This window comes from Mobula hypostoma, chromosome 21 (assembly GCF_963921235.1).
Source record: "Mobula hypostoma chromosome 21, sMobHyp1.1, whole genome shotgun sequence".
Classification (NCBI taxonomy): domain Eukaryota; kingdom Metazoa; phylum Chordata; class Chondrichthyes; order Myliobatiformes; family Myliobatidae; genus Mobula; species Mobula hypostoma.
Genome location: NC_086117.1, coordinates 14,717,230 through 14,739,097, shown reverse-complemented (window position 1 = coordinate 14,739,097; position 21,868 = coordinate 14,717,230). Strand labels below are relative to the sequence as shown.

The window sequence follows — 21,868 nt, the reverse complement described above, 5'->3', positions numbered from 1 at the left end:
CTAGCAAATGTCTATAGAAGTACCATGGAGAGTAATCTAGTTGTTTGCCCCCCCCCCAACCTGGTGTGGAGGTTCCAACACTCAAGATCAAGAAAAGCTGCTCAGCCAGCTCCATCATCACATCCTTCCCACCTTCGAAGACATCTTCAAACGGTGGCGGTTCACAAAGGCACCACCCACTATTTAGGAGGCACAGGAGCCTGAAGGCACTCACTCAACATTTTAGGACTAGCTTTTTCCCCTCTGCCATCAGATTTCTGAATGATCTGTGGACCCAAGAACCCTACATCACTACCTTACCCTCTTTTTGCACTTATTTATTTGTATATTTGTTATTGTAACTTGGTTCCTTAAGCTCCCACTACCTATTAAATGCTCCCAATGGGGTGCATCTCAAATAGCCTCCGACCATCGAGTCCAGCTCCTGGCCTTCACATGTGGCTTGGTTTCAAAGCCTGGCAGAACCGTTTCTACTGATCGGGGAGGGGGCAAAGGCGCCTTAAAACCAGTCGCTGCGGGCAGAAGGGCAAGCCGTGGTTGGCAGCTCAACCAGGAGAAGGAAAACTTAATTCAAACCCCCCCCCCGCCCCCGCCGCTGCCCTGCGGCTATACCCACTCATGGGGAAGGTTTCAGGTGTAAACCCCGAGGGGAAATCTGGAGCTGAGGTCCGTAAGGCAGTCCAACATTGAATTCAACGCTGACTGGCATCTCCTGCAAGGCCACCGGTGCCGAACTGTATCCGTCTCTGCCCTTCCTTTGGATTCATCAACTGCATGGAGAGGGGGACCCTGCTGCCTGGGCAACAGCTTGTTCTCCATATCGTACTGTTGGGGCAGTACTGCACAGACAGTTAGGGTGCAATATCCATGGTTCACCCTGGCGAACAGAGGGCCTCAGTATTATAACTTACAGTTATTGGTTTATTGCACGATATTGCATCCATAAAACAATTTCACGACATATGTCAGTGACAATAAACCTAATCCTAATCCCGGAGTTATCAGTGTCCACCAGAAATATCCTAGCTCCCCATTCTGAGCTGGTTCTTCACAGACAGGATATCTCTTACAGATAATCTTCAGACTACCACACTTTAGAGGACTTTATTCCGGATGGGAAAGGCATCATAGTTTACAAAGAGCAATTAAACAATACTTAAGGTTCTGTATCTGAGATGTTGAATCTCTATTGGCATCTTCTTTCTACAGTTATGAGAAAGGAAAGACTCTCGTTAACATGGGACTAATGGAGGAAGCGATAATTTCATTCAACAAAGCCCTTAATTTGGATCCTCGGAGGGTAAGAAGATTAATTTTTCCTTGGTGTGGAGGGGGGTTTGGGTCAGAAGTAAGATCCAGAGCACCAGTGTGACGCAACCAACACGTTGATGAACGAAGTTATTATTGTCATATGTACCTAGGTAGAGTGAAGAACTTTGTTTTGCATGCCATCCAGGTAGACCACTTCAGAATGAGAATCAGGTTTAATATCACTGGCATATGTCAGGAAATTTGTTAACTTTGTACAATGCAATAAGTACAAAAATAGAAAAAACTGAATTACAGTTAAATATATATTAAATTAAATAAATATTGTAAAAATAGAAGTTAAAAAGTAGTGAGGTACTGTTCATGGGTTCAATGCCCGTTTAGAAATCTATTTGCAGAAGTTACGAAGCTGTTTCAGAATCACTGAGTGTGTGTGTGCCTCTAGGCTTTTGTACCTCCTTCCTGACGGTAGCAATGAGAAAAATTAGTACCCACGATGGAGCTGACTAACTTTACAACTCTCTGCAGCTTATTTCAGTCCTGTGCAGTAGCCCCACCTCCCCCTGCCTCATAGCAGACAGTGATGCAGCCAGTTAGAATGCTCTCCATCTGTAGAAATTTGCGAGTGTTTTTGGTGACGTACCAAATCTCCTGAAACTCCTCAGGAAACATCTCCGTTGTCTTTGTAGCTGTGTCGATATGCTGGGTCCAAGTTAGATCCTCAGAGATATTAAGACCCAGGAACTTGGAAATTGCTACAACAGTGCAGAGATATAGAATATTGTTGGTAATTCTTAGAGTGATAGAATTTCGATTTTAAAAAGTAGAATGGTTATAACAGAAGTTTGTAATAATAAATTATGATAGAGTATATTTGCAGAGACCAGTCTGCAAAGAGTCGCTGAGCTCCGGCATCAGCTCACTTGTATTCCAAGTAAAATGAAAGATTAGGGGAAATATTTTATTCATTCTGAATTAGTAGCCTGTTGACAGTGCTATTGGTAAGTACTAAAACCACCAGGAAGAGGGTACAGGAACCTCAGGACTCACACCACCAGATTCAGGAACAGTTATTACCCCACAACCATCAGTCTCCTGAACCAGAGGCTACGGCTTCACTCAGTTTCACTCGGCCCGTCACTGATCTGTTCTCACAATCTGTGAACTCACTTACAAGGACTCTACAACGCACACAAAATGCTGGAGGAACTCAGCAGGCCAGGCAGCATCTACGGAAAAAAGTAAATCGACGTTTCGGGCCGAAACCCTTCGGCAGGACAAACTCTTCAAGGACTCTACAGCTCATTTTCTCAATATTTATTGCTTATTTATTTATTTATTGTTATTATTTTGGTGTTTTTCCTCATTTTGTATTTGCTCAGTTTGTTGTCTTTTTCACACTGGTGTTTTATCCGTCTTGTCAAGTACAGTCTTCCATTGATTCTATTGTGTTTCTTGAATTTAGTATGAATGCCCACAAGAAAATTAAGACTATAAGACATAGGAGCAGAATTAGGCCATCCGGCCCATTGAGTCTGCTCTGCCATTCAATCGTGGCTGATTCTTTTTTTTTCTCTCCTCCTCAACCCCAGTTCCCGGCCTTCTCCCCGTAACCTTTGATGCCATGTCCAATCAAGAACCTATCAATCTCTGCCTTAAAAAGTACACCCAACGACCTGGCCTCCACAGCTGCATGTGGCAACAAATTCCACAAATTCACCATCCTTTGGCTAAAGAAATTTCTCCTCATCTCTGTTTTGAAAGGGCGCCTCTCTATCCTGAGGCTGTGCCCTCTTGTCCTAGACTCCCCCACCATGGGAAACATCCTTTCCACATCTACTCTATCTAGACCTTTTAACATCCGAAAGATTTCAATGAGATCCACCCCCCCCAACTTCATCCTTCTGAATTCCAGCGAGTACAGACCCAAAGCCAACAAACGTCCCTCGTATGATAACCCTCTCATTCCTGGAATCATCCTTGCGAACCTCCTCTGGACCCTCTCCAATGCCAGCACATCTTCTCTAAGATGAGGGGCCCAAAACAGTTCACAATACTCAAGGTGAGGCCTCAGCAGTTCAGCAGTGCTTTATAAAGCCTCAGCATCACATCCTGGCTCGTATTCTCAACCTTGTGAAATGAATGCTAACATGAATCTTAGGGTTGTATATGGTGACATATATGTACTTTAATAGTAAGTTTACTTTGAGCAGTAATAACTGGAAATTTGATGAATAACTAATCTCCAGAAACGCCAAGGTTCTGCGATGCTGGAAATCCAGAGGAACACACATAAAATGCTGGAAGAACTCAGCAGGTCAGGCAGCATCTACGGAGAGGAATGAACAGTTTAGGCTAAGAGCCTTTGTCAGGACACTATATTTGTCTTCACTTTCTTTATTCTGATTCAACATACCAACATACATATATCAACTGAATAATGTTCGTTGTAAATGTAGTGAAATACTAATTGGTCGCTTACAATCTGATTTCTGTTACTTGTTGCAGAAAGAGTTTCATTTGAGAAAGGCTGAGGCATATCTCTACATCGGGGATTTCCAGTCTTCTGTCCTGAACTACAGAATGGCCAGCAACTTGGATCCAGCAGATGAAAGTCTTGTGTCAACGATAAGCCACACTTTGTATATACACGTGTGTTCATGGTTTTATTTTTCTAATTTTTGTTAAAGTTCTGTTTCATGATTATCTGTGTAAATTGGAGTAAAGAACAAGATGGAGCAGGGTGAAAGAAGATTCCATATACACCAGTACAGATCTGTTGGTTTGAATGGAACATTTCCAACCTGCAAATTAATTGGTGATTGTGTGATCTAAAATCTAATTCAGCTCCAGCTTCCGCTGAAATGCAGTTCATTTCCAGTCCCATCATGATAGGAAGCATGACAAAAGACCCAACAGAGTTCAGTGGAGATTTGCGAGAATGGTTCATAGCCTGAAGAATTTCAGTCACAGGGATGGATTGGAGAGGCTGGAGCTGATTTCTTTGGAGAAGATAAAGATGAGGGGAGACCTCATTGAAGTTCACAAAATAAGAAGTCTGGACAGAATGGATGGGGGGGAGCTGTTCCCTTTGGCAAAAGGGTCAAGGACGAAGGATCACAGACATAAAACAAATCGGATGAGAATTGATAGTGACAAAAATCTGTGTGGTGAATCTGTGGAATTCATTGCCACAGACAACTGACGAGGCCAAGTCATTGGGTATACTTAAAGAGGAGGTTGATAGCTTGTTGATTAGTAAGGGCATCAATGTTTACGGGGAAAAGGCAGGAGAATGGGGTTGAGAGGGAAAATAAATCAGCCATGATGGAATGTTAGAGCAGACTCAATGGGCCAAGTGGCTCTTTGTCTTTTGGTAATAATTTCTTATATATAACACAAAAAGCTCCACAGTCTGTGGGTCAGGGAAAGGCAGTACATGCTCCTAGAAAGTATTAGTAAAGGGTCTCAAAGGTTACAGGGAGAAGGCAGGAGAATGGGGATGAGAGGAATAATAAATCAGACATTATGAAATGGTAGAGCAGATTCAATGGGCCAAATGACCTAATTCAGCTCTTGTGTTTTATGGTGTAAGAAGGAAAATATTTTAATGCAATGTGTGGTTGTAACCTGGACAGAACTACCCGCTGTTATGGCAGAGGCAGGTTTCACGGTGGCCATCTAGAGGGAACTGGGTAAATGTGTGGCGAGGAAACATTTGCTAGGCTCCAGAGAAGAGATCAAGGGGATAGAATTAGTGAGTTACTCCAGTGGATATGATGGGCTGTTTAACCTCCTCTATGATATAACCACTCTATGATTCTATGAGGATAGTTTACTAACTCCATGAGGCTTTCAGAATCAGTCAGCTGAGAATGTAGATTTTTGGAGGAAAGCATAGGGGGATGTCAGAGGCTTTTTTTACAGAGCGTAGTGGGTGTGTGGAATGCCCTGCCAGGGGTATTGGTAGAGGCAACTACATTAAGATCATTAAAGAGATTGTTAGATAGGCACATGGATGATAGAAAAACAGAGGGTTATGCGGGAAGGAAAGGTTAGATTGATCTTACCCTTAAAAGGTTAGCACAATATTGCGGGCCGAAGGGCCTGTACTGTGCTATAATGTTCTATATACTATGCTGTATGTTCTAGAACATTTGGGGGGGGTGCAATAATCCCAGGATTCAGGACTCCATTCAGCACTGAGATTAAGAGAAATATCTTCACTCAAGTTCTTAAGAGTCTGTTGAGTTCTCTAAAGTGAGGTTGAATATATTTAAGATTGAGATTAATAATATGTCAAAGGCCATGGGGATTAGAAATCAAGATCAACCTTTTAAATGGTACCTCAGGACCGATGGGTGGCATGATCAACTCTTGCTTCTATTTCTTATGATTACTGTTTGTAAATGAGGTTGAAAGAGTACGGAGGAAATTTACAAGGATGTTGCCAGGTCTGGAGGACCTGATTTAGAAGGAAAGATTGAATTGGTTAGGATCTTATTCCTTTTGAGGGGTATAGATAGGGTAAATGCAAGCAGGCTTTTTCCATTGAGGTTGGGAGGGACTACAACCAGAGGTGATAGGTTAAGGGTGGAAGCTGAAAATTTTAAGGGGAACGTGAGGGGAAACTTCTTCACTCAGAGGGCTGTGAGATTGTGGAATGAGCTGCCAGTGCAAGTGGTGCATGTGAGCTCAATTTCAAAGTTTAAGAGAAGTTTGAATAGGTACATGGATGGTAGGGGTATGGAGGGCTATGGTCCCAGTGCAGGTCGATGGGAGTAGGCAGTTGAAATGGTTCAGCATGGACTAGATGGGCTGAAGGGCCTGTTTGTGTGCTGCACTTTTCTATGACTCTTTTCATTGCACGGCGTTGACCAGACTCATGGTGCAGCTGGTACAGCTGATGTCTCACAGCTCCAGTGATCTGGGTTCAATCCTCATCTCTGGTGCTGTATGTGTGGAGTTTACGTGTTCTCCCTTTGACTGCATGCACTCCCTTGGGGTGCTCTGGTTTCCCCTCACGTTGTGAAAGATGGTTTTTGGGGGGCTAATTGGCCACTGTAAATTACCCCTAGCATGCAGGTAAGTGGTAGGTCCATGAGAAATTGGTGAGAATATCAGGAGAATAAAACTGATGTAGGATTAATGGTGAGTATGGACTTGGAGGGTCATAGAGTCTGTTCTGTGCTTATTGACTGTGGTTCAATGTTCTTCCTGCTTCAGAATGGAATCAAATCCTCTTGCTGTCAAATTACAAATGATCTCATTTAAATTATCTACCATGAGATAAGAAAATTTGATGGCTTTGTACCTGTACTCATGGAGATTAGAAGAATGAGGGTACCTCATTGAAACCTACTGAATATTGAAAGGCAGAGATACTGAGTGGACTTAGAGAGGATGTTTCCTATAGTGGGAAAGTGAGGGACAGCCATAGACTAAAGGATGTCCGTTTAGAATGGAGATGAGAAGGAATTTCTTCAACCAGAGGGTGGTGAATCTGTGGAATTCATTACCACAGATGGCTGTGGAGGCCAAGTCATTGGGTATATCTAAAGCAGAAGTTGATAGGTTCTTGATTAGTCAGGATGTCAAAGGCAGGAGAATGGGGTTGGGAAGGAAGCTAAATCAGCCATAATCAAACAGTGGAGCAGACTGGCCTAATTCAGCTCTAATGGTCTAAAGTTAACATTTACACCATTAATGGAATGATATTACAACTGGTCATTCAACCTCGTACTTGTGATTTTAGTTGATGAAATGGCAGGATGTAGACATTCACAGTGCACAGTAGTGTAGTGGTTAGTGCGTTGCTTTACAGTGCCAGCTATAAGATTGGAGTTCGATTCCCGCCACTGTCTGTGTGAGGAGTTTCTATGACTGCATGGATTTCCTCTGAGTGCTCTATTTTCCTCCCACGTTCCAAAGACATACGGTTAGGATATAGGGTTGGGGTTATGTCCTAGGGTTATAAACTATCAGGTTAGTTGTGGACATGCTATGTTGGTGCTGGAAGTGTGGTGGCGCTAGTGAGCTGCTCAGAGTTATCCTTGCTGATTTGATGCAACGATGCATTTCACTGTACGTTTTGATGTAGATGTAACAAATGAGGTTAATCTTTAAAGTGATCGCATCATTGACTGTAGGATTTAAACACTGAAAGAAGTGCATGGCATTCTGTCCATTTTATCGTGTTAGGGTCACAGGGGGGTTCTAGTCCATGAGCACTGACTTCCTTTTCTTGTTCTCAAGGGTCAATACCTGTTTGAAGTCAAAATGTACGGCGAGGCCTTGGAAATTTTTGCCCTGGCTTCAGAACTGAGACCTGCAAATCAACATTACCACATGCGAAGGTGATTCATTGTCTTGATGCTGTTCCCTTAATCAGGCTTAAGGTGCCCTGCTCAGTGAAGCCAGTCTTGGTTAAAAGCTATAATGATATTACCAGCGTTGTTATATGGACACGACATCGAATCTGATTAGCTTAGTCACCGTAAATCTTACAGCTTTAATTGCAGCCGTTTGAATCTGTCAGGGCGTTCCCAACCTTTTTTTTTATGCCATGCACCAATACCATTAAGCAAGGGGTCCATGGACCCCTGATCTACCCCAGGATCTCCCAGTGGCCACACATTTTAATTCCACGTCCCATTCCCATTCTGATATGTCTATCCACGGCCTCCTCTACTGTAAAGATGAAGCCACACTCAGGTTGGAGGAACAACACCTTATATTCCATCTGGGTAGCCTCCAACCTGATGGCATGAACATCGACTTCTCTAACTTCCATTAATGCCCCACCTCCCCCTCGTACCCCATCTCCCTAGGCCTCCTGTCCCATAATCCTCTCCTACCCCTTTTGCCAATCACCTGTCCAGCTCTTGGCTCCACCCCTCCCCCTCCCGTCTTCTCCTATCATTTTGGATCTCCCCCTCCCACTCCCACTTTCAAATCCCTTACTCACTCTTCCTTCAGTTAGTCCTGACAAAGGGTCTCGCTCGAAACGTCGACTGTACCTCTTCCTAGAGATGCTGCCTGGCCTGCTGCATTCACCAGCAACTTTTATGTGTGTTGACAGAAATAATATATTCTTTTTAGACAAATATAACTTCATATTTTGATAGATTAGAGAATCATGGAAAGAAATGTGAAAGACAAAGGACTGTTATTTCTTTCCTGTTCGGATAAAAATGATAGCCGGCTTTCTTCATGTTCTGGTGTGTGTACTTTTAAAGCAGCAATTACAGCGATTCTCTGTGGCTTTGCTGCGTGCAACTGACAAGACCAGAAAGCTGTGGTTAGCCCTGGCAAGCCAGCATTTCATGACCATGTCTCACTGCTCAGGATCTGTGATTGCTGAGGCTAGAGAAGTGCCAAGGATGTGGCATGTAATGTATGCTAATCTGTTGTGGATTTCCTTGGACTGAGATGTAACAATGTTTGGGATTCTCTGCACAATTCCCCAAAGCTTACTACCATTGTGGAAATGCCAGATCCCTCACATTGCAAGTGTGTCCTTAAAACACACAATAGCATCTTAATAATCTACTTCTGATCTAGCATGTCTTCTTGTTGTGAGAGGAAATCTTCACCATGAGGTCCTGTATCTTAGACTGTAATCGTAAAACACTTGGCTGGCAAAGATACATCAACTTTGATTTTAAATAAATCCATTGAACTATAAAGCAACACACACACACAATGCTGGAGGGACACTGCAGATCGGGCAGTATCTGTGGAAAAGAGAAGGGCAGAGATCCTTCTTCAGGACTGAGAAGGAAGTGGGGACGATGCCAGAATAAAAAGGGGAGGAGGGGAAGAGGCTGGCTGGAAAGTGAATTATTGAACTATTACCTATTGATCTGTGGGGCAGATATTCACACTTCTACCACCAAAAAGTCAGAGGTGACTGACCAAGAGTGAGCTGTTCACATCCTCAATCCTCTTTGACCGTCTACAACATACTAAATGTGGTGGAATGTTCTCCACGAACCTGGATGAGCTTGGCTCCAGAGCTATCCATATTTAATGACAGCCACTATTAAATTGTGACAAAAATGAACACAGGACATTAAATTAATGGTGAATTGGAAATTGTTTTCCAGTATCGCTACCCTGCTTGCATTGGGAAGGCTTGAAGATTGCCTCCAATATGTCACCAAGCAACTTGAGGTTGTGCCTTCCAATGCAGATCTCTACATCCTTCGGGCGAGGCTGCAAGACCACTTTTCCAATGTAAGTGCGATGCTTTAATGGTTCATATAATTAGTCTTAGTGTTTCTCTGATGTAATAGTTCTTTCTTCTCTCGTGGCACCCTAGTGTTGTTAGAAATTCATTGAGCATCCCATATTGACTTCAAGAAGATAAAAGTCAGATGCTTTCATGAGCCCATCTAGTGAAAGTAGGCATTTCCAGGAGTTGGATTGATTGGCCATTGTAGGTGAATGAGCTACCCCAGAATGGACATATCAAGACCCTTGTCCAGAGGTGCTACACCTCCCTGGACACCCCATACACCCTGCAGGATATAGACCCAGTAACTGAAAGAGCGAGGACGCTTTCTGAGTCAAGATGTTTTGAAACTTGAAGATTGTGGTGTCCCCATATGTATCTAGCAAGGTCAACTCACAGATTTGGGAGGTGCTGCTGAAGTAGCAGATGGAAGTTATCAAGGACTCCCACCATCAAGGCCATGCTCTCTTCTCACTACTACTTTGGTCCCACACCACCAGGTTCAGTAACAGTCATTACCCTGCAACCATCAGGCTCCTGAACCATCTTGCACAACTTCACTCACCTCAACTCTGAACTGATTCTACAACCTACAGACCCACTTTCAAGGCATCTTTACAACTCATGTTCTCAGTATTACTATTTGCACAATGTGTCTTTTGCACATTGGCTGCTTGTCTTTGTTTTCCATAAGTTCTGCTGTATTTTATTTCCTGTAAATGTCTGCAAGAAATGAATCTCAAGATAGTAAAGCGAAACCACAAAGGATTCTGCCAATGCTGGAAATCCAGAGTAAAACCCACAAAAGAGGAACTCGGCAGGCCGGGCAGCATCTATGGAGAGGAATAAACAGTTGATGCTTTATCTGAAACCCTTCACCGGTCTGAAGTGTTGGCTGTTTACTCTTTTCCATAGATGCTGCCTGACCTGCTGAGTTCCTCCAGCACTTGGTGTGTGTTACTCAAGATAGTACAGTGTATAAGGTAACATCTATGCACTTTGATAAAAAAGTTGAGTTTGGCTTTGAGTAACTAGAGAGCATTTCGTAGATGGTGTGCAGTATAGCCATAGTGTGCTAGTGATGGAGCTATGGTTACCAGTTACTTGGCTACTTAGTTGCAGCTGGCATCAAGTTTGGAGTTATTCTTGTCCAACCTGCAGAAAGTATGGGTTCACAACCCTGATGTACCATGTAGTCAGTGGAGCATTCTGAGGATGTGAATTACCAGTGGTCAGACACTCGACCTTTGACCTGCAGCCGCTGGGAGAAGTGTAAAGTTCAATTAACCATTTAAAATCTGACGTTGATATACTTTTGATAGCCAGTGGTATTAATGCCTATGGAGTTGCAATAGATGAATGGAGTTATGAACAGGTGGAAAAGGCTGGGTAACCTGTTTCTGCTGCTAATGTAATCCCCCCTTGTTTGTCCTCCGCTTAGTCATAGAACCCAACAGCATAGAAACAGGCCCTTCAGCCCATCTAGTCCATGCCAAACCATTATGCTGCCTGGTCCCATCAACCTGCACCCAGACCATCACCCTCCATATCCATCCCATCCATGTACTTATCCATATTTCTCTTAAATCTTGAAATCGAACCTGCATCCACCACTTCTGGCAGCTCATTTCACATTCCCACCACCCTCTGAGTGAGGTAGTTCATCCTTCACCCTTCACCGTTAACCTATAACCTCTAGTTCCAGTTTCACCCAACCTTAGTGGAAAGGACTGCTTGCATTTACCCTATCAATACCCCTCTCCCCTCATTCTCCTGTGCTCCAGGGAATAAAGAGATTGGGGGCTATGCCCTATATTTTTGAACTGAATTCACAGCAACGTTTTCTTCCTTCCCTGTCAACAGGTAGTTAGTTGTTACCGGGACGTCAGTCACGCTCTGTCCCTGGACCCCTCCCATCCAGAGGCGGTTTCATTAATGGCTACACTGAAGCTAAGAGCAGAAGAGGCGAAGGCTCGGGCGGTGAACAAGGCACTGGAAGGCAATATGAATGGAGCATTCCATTGCATTAACAAAGCAATAGACAACAACCCTGTTGAACTTGACTATTACATCTTCAGGTAAAGTAAACAAACTGTAGATCAATCAAAATCAAAATGTTACAGCTGCTGAAAGTCCGAAGCAGAACAAAAAGTGGAAATATTGGTTGTGTCCATTTTTGTGTGAAGTTTCTTATTGACTCTGTTGTGTTTCACTGCACCTATTATGAATGCCTGCAAGAAAATGAACCTGAGGGTAGTATATTGTGACGGGTAATTGTTCTATTGTTCCTTTCCGTGCCTCGTGGTGCATCAGGTGGCAACTTTGCTGTATTTTTGTCTTTTTTTAACGAGGCAGAGTTGCTCGCTCGACGCTCACCCAGCACGGGTGGAAAGCTGGCTGGATTCGAACCCGTGACCACTCGCATCGAAGTCCGGTGCGGACGCCACTACACCACCAGCTGGCTGATTGTGATATATATGCACTTTGAACTTTGAAATATTCAGTGTCAGTCAACAGTTGTGGAGGGGAAACTTTTAATATATCAGAGTTCCAGTTCTGATGAAAGATTACCAACAAGAAATGGGTTCTCTCTGATCTACAAATTTATTTCCAGCATACAGAGTTGGTTGTGCACGTTTACGAGTTTAAACAATAAGCTATGATATGAACATAATCAGCTTTATTCGCACTATACATATTGATGTATTAAGAATTAGCCGTGGTGTGTTGGTAAGGGCGTGACATGCAACAGAGAGCAACAACATTCAACAATTATAAAGAATAGAGAATTATATTAAAAATGAAGCTAGATGTTAAAGTCCAGATGTGGAATAAAATGTGCTTAAATATATAAATACCCACTGATAATCCCAGGTGCTTACGCTTGTATCTCGTTCCACACAAATACCAGGAAGGTAAAAGACGTCCATTCCGAAGTGTTGTTAAGGTGGGCGCCACGGCAGAGCAGCGTGACGTTTTTACACCTTGGAGCATCGGAGTTCAGAGGTCAATTCCAGCGCCATTGGTAATGAGTTTGTACGTTCTCACCGGGTGTTCCAGTTTTCACCCACGGTCCAAAGACGTACCGGTTGGTAGGGTAATTGGTCATTGTAAATTGTCCCATGATTAGGCTGGTGTTAAATCGGTGGGCTGCTGACCAGCGCGGTTCGTTGGGCTGGAAGGGCCTGTTCCGCACTCCATCTCTGAATAAATGAAGAGGATTGGGAAGAGGAGATTGTTTCTCAAACTTGCCCTGCCATTCAATGGGATCATTAATGACCAATTAATCTACTAACCATGCATCTTTGGACTGTGAGAAGAGACCAGAGACCCAAAGGAAACCCATGCATTCAAAGGGAGAACATACAAACTCCTTACAGATGACGCCAGAATTGAACTCCGAGCTCTGAGCCCTAACAGCTTCGTGCTAACCGCTACACTACCACAGTGTTCTCGTACTCCCCATTCTCCATTTGTAGTTTCACTCCACTTCAAATCCTTTTTAGCATTGTAACCGCCTCAGTCTGTGGCAAAGATAAAGATTAGCTTTACTTATCACTTGTACACCTGAAATTTACAGCGAAATGGGTCATTTTGCGTCAAATTAAATCAGCGGGGATTGTGCTGGGGGCAGCCAACGTAGCCCGCCCACAACTCACTAACCCTAAACCGTAAGCATTTGGAGCACCGGCAGGGAACCCACACAGTCGCGGTGAGAACCTCCAAACCCCTGACGGAGACTGGTGGGAGTTAAATCCCGGTCTTACATCTGTAATAGCATCACACCTACCGCACCGCTTTGGAGAATGCAAGATGAGTTCATGCAATCTGTCCTCAGAACTTAGTGCTCTGTTATTAACGCTCCTTTGGAATCTCCTCGAGACACAAAGCCCAGAACTGAATGTAATAGATTTTAAGCAAGGTCTGCACAATTGAATAATACTTTCCTTCTATTTTTAATTTGCCCCCGGTGCCTGCTGTTTGGTAGAAATAAAGCCTAGCACCTCATTAGTCTTTTTGAAAGCTCTGCACTTGTCAGCTCGTGTTGAATGATTTCTGATCTCGGTTCACAAACCATTTTTGCTCCTCTACAATTCTCATTCTCTCTGTAATTACTTCAACAACCTTCCTGTTCTCACTAATTAATATTGATTAAATAATAATTGTTCAGAACTTGAAGTGGGGGGGTGTGAATGGCGTTCGGGGGTAAAAGGTTAGGGGGTCGTTGCAGCAAGTGTCTATCTCACCTGTTGATTGAAAGCGGCTCCCCCATGCTAGCTAGTGATTGGTCTGTTTAAGGAGCCTTGCAGCCCGTCCCACTAGCTGCTGTTTAGCTGATGCCATCACAGTGCCCGTAGAGTATATATGTAGTGCACTAAAAGCGTGCGGTCACTCTTGCTCACTGGGTCAACGTGGACCATGTTACAGATGGCACCATGGAAACAACAAACAGTGAAGGTGTGCTGCAGTAAAGAGGGCCAGGGTGCACACTTTTGACCTGTAACTTACTTGCCGATAGTGAGTATCTTCACTGCCCACTCACCGAACCTGCAAACCTGATTTCACACAACGGGGCAAACGTTAATGCTGCGCATGGCCTACCGAAAGAGCAATGGTATAAAGCACAGATTAAGTCAGAGTTAGTGACCTTCCTTACCCATTCAACAGTGGATCATTGAATAACGTACGTTCACTCGGTGCCCACTATACTAGCTACCTCCTGTACCTAATGGAGTGGTCACAGAGTGTAGGTTTGTGATCTTCTGTTGCTGTAGCCCGTCCACTTCAAGGTTCGATGAGTTCTGTATTCAGAGATGCTCTTCTGCACACCGCTGTTGTAATGCTATTTGACTTAATGTCACCTTCTTGTTGGCTTGAACCAGTCTGGCCATTCTCCTCTGACCTCTTTCGTTAACAAGGTGTTTTCACCCACAGAACTGTCACTCACTGGAATTTTTTTCATTTTTCACACCATTCTCTACAAACTCTAGAGACTGTGGTGTGTAAACATCCCAGGGGATCAGCACTTTCTGAGACACTCAAGTCACCCCATCTGACAGCAACAATCATTCTTCTGTCAAAGTGACTTAGATCACATTTCTTACCCATTCTGATGTTTGGTCTGAGCAACAACTGAACCTCTTGACATTGCCTTCATGCTTTTATGCCCTGATTGCTGCCATCTGATTGGCTGTTAGGATATTTGCATTAATGAGCAGGTGTACCGGTGTACCTAACTACTGGCCACCGAGTGTACGTTATCACTCAGACTATTGATGTGGTACAAGGAGTCATTGTTTTTCAAGCCGTGCATTTTCAAACTTTGAGGTAATTTAAAACTGAAACTTGGCAAAGCTGTGGATTTAAAGCAGAAGCCAAAGTTCCTTCACTGCATTCCTGCATCATCAGTTTTCAGTTTGTTTGTAAAGGGCTTGCAGGTTTGGTCATTGGTGCTATTTGCCAACCACGGAGAACAAGTCTTAACACAGTCCACCACACCAATATCAGCCTTTCACACCTTATCTTCTTATGGCATCAGCTGAAAGGTTAATGCTGTTCTCTCTCCTCAGAGGTCGCCTGACCTCAGTATTTCCAGAATTTTAACTCTTTTACTTGTAGCGATGTGTTTTTGTAACTTTACGACCTTCCTAACTTGGTGGGAAACTTGGAGTAGAGTACTATGGTGAATTTTGCAATGATGCTGTGATGGGAATTGAGTTTACACAGCCAAGGATCGTTTAACGTCGAACTGGGGTGCATCGTAGTTTAGCGGTTAACGTAACCATAAGACTTAGGAGCAGAATTAGGCCATTTAGCTCATCGAGTCTGCCCCACCATTCATTCCATCATGGCTGAATTATTATCCCTCTCAACCCACTCTCCTGCCTTCTCTCCGTAACCTTCGATGTCCTTACTATACAAGAACCTATCAACCCCCACTTTCAATAGACCCAGTGAGTTGGCCTCCACCGCCGAGATGCTGTGACATCACTGGTGAGCCGCCCCTATCCGAAAGGAGTTTGTACGTTCTCCCCGTGACTGCGTTGCTTTGCTTTGGATGATGTGGTGTCTACCCACATACCAAAGATGTAGGGGTTAGTAGGTTAATTGGTCACATTGGGTGGTGTGGGCTTGTTGGGCCAGCTGGGTCTGTTACCATGCCTCTTCCCTAAGCTAAAAAATAAATAAACTCCTTTTTGTGCTGTATGACTCTATACCACAGGGAGGGGAGAGATTGCAAATCCTATTCCCATACTAAATGTATGAACTCTTTTTTGAAGATTTATTCTTTTAAATCAGGGGTTCCCAACCTGTTCCCAACTCAGTTAACGGTAGGGGTCCATGGCTTAAACAAATAGTTGGGAAACCCCCATTTTAAACTATAACCCCACCACTGCAAATGTCATAATTCCACCCCGTGTTCAACCTACAGGGGGACCCTATATAGAAGGGTCAAGAATTTCAATGCAGCCATTGATGACTACCTCCTCGTCTTGGATAAGGTAAACGACATGAAAGAAAGTGAGACCTACCTGGAGACCCAGAGGCAGCTGCTTCTGACCTACAATGACTTTGCTGTGCACTGCTACCACAGAGGGTTTTATGAAGAAGCAGTCCTTCTCTTGAACCAGAGCATTAAGGAAGAGAAGCAGGAAAAAGGGCTGTACATCAACCGTGGGGGTAAGTGTAATTTCTTCCGTCGTATAACGCCAGCTGACTTTTGTGGTAAGGGAGGATGTTTGAGACCTGTAATGGTCCAATGGACCGCTTCAGAATGTATCAGCCCATGCAGGCGAGAAATGGGCCTTTCAGTTGTCATAGCCGTAAAGTTGTGGTTTTACAGCCAGACCTGCTTTTCTACCACTCACTTACCAACCCAGTGTCCCAGGAAGAACATGCAAACTCCACACAGAGAGCACTGAAGGTCAGGATTGAAGCAAGCGTGCTGAAATTGTGTGGCAGGGGCTCCCACACCTGTACCGGTCTGCCACCCTCCGATTTGCATTTAAGTGCCTTCTCTTTCAGATTCAGCTTCACTTATTTATCACACGTACCTCGAAGCATGCAGGGAAATGCGTCATTTGCTTTAACAACACAATCTAAGGGTGAGCTGGGGGCAGCCCACAAGTATTCCCACATATTGCAACACCAACGTACCATGCCCACAATGTTCAGAAGAACACACGTGCTGGTTGACTGTATTTTTCAATAAAACAGACCATGCTGGAAATACTCGGCAGGTCAAGCAGCATTTGTGGAGAGAGAAACATAGTTAAAATGGCAAATCTGTCTCCAACACAGGCACCAGTGCTAGGGATTACCAAGATAGCCCTGCAGAAGGCCCCGTTTCCAACACCAGCATCTGTCTGAATAAGTAATGTTTCCCTCTGTCCAGATGGCTGCCCCGTGCGGCTCAGACGGACTCCAGGGGCAACAGACGTCCCAGTTTTGAAGATGGAAGATCTTGCCTGCATCAGGTTCAACTGGGACACACGCACGACTCCTTTCATTCCTTCATGGTGTGCCGTGTCGTATGACGTGGGTGCTCATGGTCTTGACTATAATTGTTCTTGGCCATGATTGCGCTTGGGGAAATCCTGAGCACAGCAGTCCCCATCAAAGCAGGGTGGCGGGGTGGTGTGGCATTTAGTGTAACGCTGTTACCGTACCAGTGACCCAGGTTCCGTTCTGTAAGGAGTTTGCGCTTTTACCCTGTGACCACATGGATTTCCTCCAGATGCTTGAGCTTCCACCCATTCCAAAGTTGTGTGGTTTAGTAGGTTAAATGGTCACACGGGTGTAACTGGGCTCATTGGGCCAGAAGGGCTGTCACCAAGCTGTTTGTCTAATTAATTTTAAAATGTATTTATTTAATGAAGTAGGTAGATATGAAGGTGGGTAGATAAAAGGTGAATGGCTTTGACTCCCTGGAGAAAGATAACCAACTGTGCTTTTATTAGCTACTTATTATTTAGACTTTAATAATTTTAATAGTTTAGAGTGCAGGCATGCTTTATAAATAAAGGAAAAAAAATTCCAGTCCTGATGACGGGTCTCGGCCCGAAACATCGACTGTTTACTCTTTCCCGTAGATGCTGCCTGGCCTGCTGAGTTCCTCCAACAGTTTGCGCGTGTTGTTGTTGTAAAGAAAAACTCCATTTTTTGTGACGGCCGTTCACGCACTTTGACAATGGCGCGCGCCGCAGGGACAGGTGAAGGAAGGAGGAGGATGGCGCCTCACTGGCTGTTCTGTAAGTGCAGCCGGCTGCCCCTGCTGAGATAACTCGGCCACACAGGAGTTTAGGGAGCCAGGTTCCAGAGGAAGACAGTGGAACAAACAGTAGGGCACAGGATAGAGGGCTGGCAAATCAAAAACGTGAGAAATTCTGTAGCTGCTGGAAATCCAAAGCAACATACACAAAACGCTGGAGGAACTCAGCAGGTCAGGCTCTGGCTTCTTGCCTCTCCTCACTTGCTCGTCAACTCCCCCTTGTACCCCTCCTCATTCCCTTTCTCCTGTGGTCCAGTCTCCTCTCCTATCAGATACCTTCCTCTCCAGCCCTTTACTTTTCCCACCCATCTGTCTTCACCTATCACCTTCTAGCCATTCTTCTTCCCCTCACACCCCCCCATACATTTTTTTATTCAGGCATCATCCTCCTTCCTTTCCAGTCCTGAAGAAGGGTCTTGGCCCGAAACGTTTGTTCATTTCTATGATGCTGCCTGAGCTGCATGTGGGCCAAGTGGTTAAGGCATTGGACTAGCGACCTGAAGGTCGTAAGTTTGAGCCCCAGCCAAGGCAGTGTGTTGTGTCCTTGAGCAAGGCACTTAATCACACGTTGCTCTGCGACGACACTGGTGCCAAGCTGTGTGGGTCCTAATACCCTTCCCTTGGACAACATTGGTGTCGTGGAGAGGGGAGACTGGTCTTCCATACAACCTTGCCCAGGCCTGCGCCCTGGAGAGTGAAGACTTTCCAGGCACAGATCCATGGTCTCGCAAGACTAGCGGATGCCTGAGCTGCTGAGTTCCTCCAGCGTTTTGAGTGTGCGTTGGGATGGCTAGCAATCAGTGAGCCAACAAAAGATCTCCCTCAAGTTCCAGGCAGATGACAATTCATCAGGTTCCATGACTTGGGACTACAATTGGTAAACTGGTTTAGTGTTGTCACATGATAAACTTCGTCCATCGTGCCATCTATACCGATCATTTCGGTACATCAACATAGTACAGCGGAAAAGCAACAACAGAGTGGAAATTATTGCAGAGAAAGTGCAGGCAGGCAAAAATGTGCACAGCTACGACGAGGTAGATTGTGGGTTCAAGAATGAAAGGGTTAATGAATGACAGAGCACCTACGCTCTGTCCGCCAGAGAAAGCAGGATCTCCCAGTGACCACACATTTTAATTCCACATCCCATTCCCATTCTGATATGTCTATCCACGGCCTCCTCTACTGTAAAGATGAAGCCACACTCAGGTTGGAGGAACAACACCTTATATTCCGTCTGGGTAGCCTCCAACCTGATGGCATGAACATTGACTTCTCAAACTTCCGCTAATGCACCACCTCCCCCTCGTGCCCCATCCGCTATTTATTTATATACACACATTCTTTCTGTCTCTCTCACTATACCCCTTGTCCATCCTCTGGGCTTTTCACCCCTCCCCTTTTTCCTTCTCCCTAGGCCTCCTGTCCCATGATCCTCTCATATCCCTATTCCCAATCACCTGTCCAGCTCTTGGCTCTATCCCTCCCCCTCCTGTCTTCTATCATTTTGGATCTCTCCCTCCCACTCCCACTTTCAAATCTCTTACTAGCTCTTCTTTCAGTTAGTCCTGACGAAGGGTCTCGGCCCGAAACGTCGACTGTACCTCTTCCTAGAGATGCTGCCTGGCCTGCTGCGTTCACCAGCAACTTTTATGTGTGTTGCTTGAAATTCCAGCATCTGCAGATTTCCTCGTGTTTGGGTTAATGAATGAGATGTGTTGGATGGCTCTGGGCCTGTACACACTGGAGTTCAGAGGAATGGAGGGGAGGGTCTCATTGAAACCTACCAAATATTGAAAGGCCTAGATAGTTCAGATTGACATGAACCCTCAATGAAGAGAAATAAATGTTTCACAATTGTTAGAATACATATAAAATATTATATATTCTGTGCTAGGGTAAGCAGTCATTAATTCTGAATAGGCAGAGAATGAAGAATGAGAAACCTATTGACTATTGAAAGGCCTAGATAGAGTGGACATGGAGAGGATGCTTCCTAGAGAGGGGAAGTGTAGAACCAGGTGGGACAGTCTTTGAATACACGGATGTACCTTTAGAGCAGAGATGAGGAATTTCTTTAGCTGGAGGGTGGTGACTCTGTGGAATTTATTGTCACAGATGGCTGTTGAGGTCAAGTCATTGGGTATATTCAAAGTGGAAGTTGATAGGTTTTTGGTTAGTAAGGACATCAAATAGAGGGCAGGAGAACGGGGGTTGAGGGGGATAATAAAGCAGCCATGATTGAATGCCAGAGCAATGTCCAATCACTTGATGGGCTGAGTGGCCTAATTCTGCTGCTATGTCTCATGGTCTCATGGTCAAGAATCCATTATTTGATGTTTAATCACCACCTTTGTAATTGTGTTGGGTTGCCAATGCAAGGCCTTCCCAAACTCTTCATAATCAGCGGCACCAGAATGATGAAAGGTCATCGATGTGGAACAAACGGCCTTTCAAGCATCACAGATGCTGCCTGACCTGCTGTGTATTTCTTCATTTCCAGCGTCTGCAGTGTTGTGTTTTTACTCCTTCCAATTAGTTTCTAGAAATAACAGAACGCAAGCACCAATTCAGTCAAAACGTCAGTTTGTCACTTTCTATTCTATCTGCACCTTTCAAAGACAAAGAACATCATCCCTGATTTCTCAAAGCTGTTGCTGCACAGATGAAAACAATTTTGCCACAGTGGTTAGTTCTATGACAGTGCAGAGCAGCTTACACAAAAATACAAAGGGAAATATTTTAGACAGACATACAATTACTGTCTGAACCATAGGAAAAAGGCACGAAGGTTTTCTTGAATTCTCTTTAATCTATTCAAAGTCCACCTGTTTTTTATTTATGACACCCTTAACTCGTGTATTAAAAGCAGGTACAGAGTTAGACATCGAGCTTCAGCGACCATTTGTTGCCAATCTTTTATTTCAGTTCCAGACTGAATTAATTTGCCTTTGGTTCTGCTAGTGACCAAACATCCATGTTATCTGTGACGGGCAGTGCCAAAGATCCACATTCCTCGGTTTTTATTCCGCAACCCAAGTGCTAGTTGTTAAATGCAGCAGTGGGAGAGTCGCAAATGGGAATGCTTAATTAAAACAAACACTTAGTGGGCACTTTATTAGGTACACTTGTACAGATGATCATTAATGCAAATGTCTAATCAGCCAATCACATGGCAGCAACTCAATGAATAAAAGCATGCAGACATGGTCAAGAGGTTCAGTTGTTGTTCAGACCAAACATCAGAATGGGGAAGAAATGTGATCTAAGTGACTTTGACCGTGGAATGGATGTTGGTGCCAGATGGGGTGGTTTGATTATCTCAGAAAATGCTGATCTCCTGGGATTTTCATGTACCTAGAGTTTACAAAGAATATGCAAAAAAAATCCAGTTCTGTGGATGAAAACACCTTGTTAACGAGAGGTCAGAGGAGAATGGCCACACTGGTTCAAGCTGACGGGAAAGCAACAGTAACTCAGATAGCAATCGGAGTGGGGTGCAGAAGGACATCTCTGAATGCACAACAGCTAAACCAAGATTAAACAGTCCCCCTTCACTTCTTCGTGGTAGTGACTGCTCATTAATCTCTGGTAGCACAGTATGACTGTGAAGCACTGAGCTAGGTAAGTTATTGTCTCATGTACCAAGGTTTAATGAAAAGCATTATATGCTATCTGTACAGATCATTTCATCACAATAGTGCATTGAGGTAGTACAAGGGAAAGCAATAACAGAATTGTTACAGCTACAGAGAAAATGCAATGCAAGCAGAGAATAAGGCACAAGATCGTGACGAGGTAGATTATAAAGTCAGGAGCCCATCCTTATCATAGAAGGGAACCATTCAATGGTCTTGTAACAGTGGGACAGCAGCTGCCCTTGAGTTTGGTGGTGTGGCTTCAGGAGCAGAATGAGGTTCAATATCACCTGCACATGTCCAGAACGAGGGGTCACAGTTTGAGGATAAAGGGGAAGCCTTTTAGGACCGAGATTAGGAAAAACTTCTTCACACACAGAGTGGTGAATCTGTGGAATTCTCTGCCACAGGAAACAGTTGAGGCCAGTTCATTGGCTATATTTAAGAGGGAGT

At 44.3% G+C, this 21,868-nt stretch overlaps 1 protein-coding gene across 1 annotated transcript in view; it reads left to right on the top strand.

The window, feature by feature from the left end:
- LOC134360079 (tetratricopeptide repeat protein 16-like) overlaps positions 1 to 21,868 on the top strand; it is a 37,362-nt gene that overhangs the window by 3,002 nt on the left and 12,492 nt on the right. The window contains exons 3-8 of the mRNA XM_063074160.1: positions 1,210 to 1,300; positions 3,778 to 3,921; positions 7,525 to 7,625; positions 9,378 to 9,507; positions 11,369 to 11,583; positions 15,939 to 16,186. Of these exons, the coding sequence (XP_062930230.1) occupies positions 1,210 to 1,300; positions 3,778 to 3,921; positions 7,525 to 7,625; positions 9,378 to 9,507; positions 11,369 to 11,583; positions 15,939 to 16,186 (929 nt within the window). The remainder of the gene's footprint in view (positions 1 to 1,209; positions 1,301 to 3,777; positions 3,922 to 7,524; positions 7,626 to 9,377; positions 9,508 to 11,368; positions 11,584 to 15,938; positions 16,187 to 21,868) is intronic.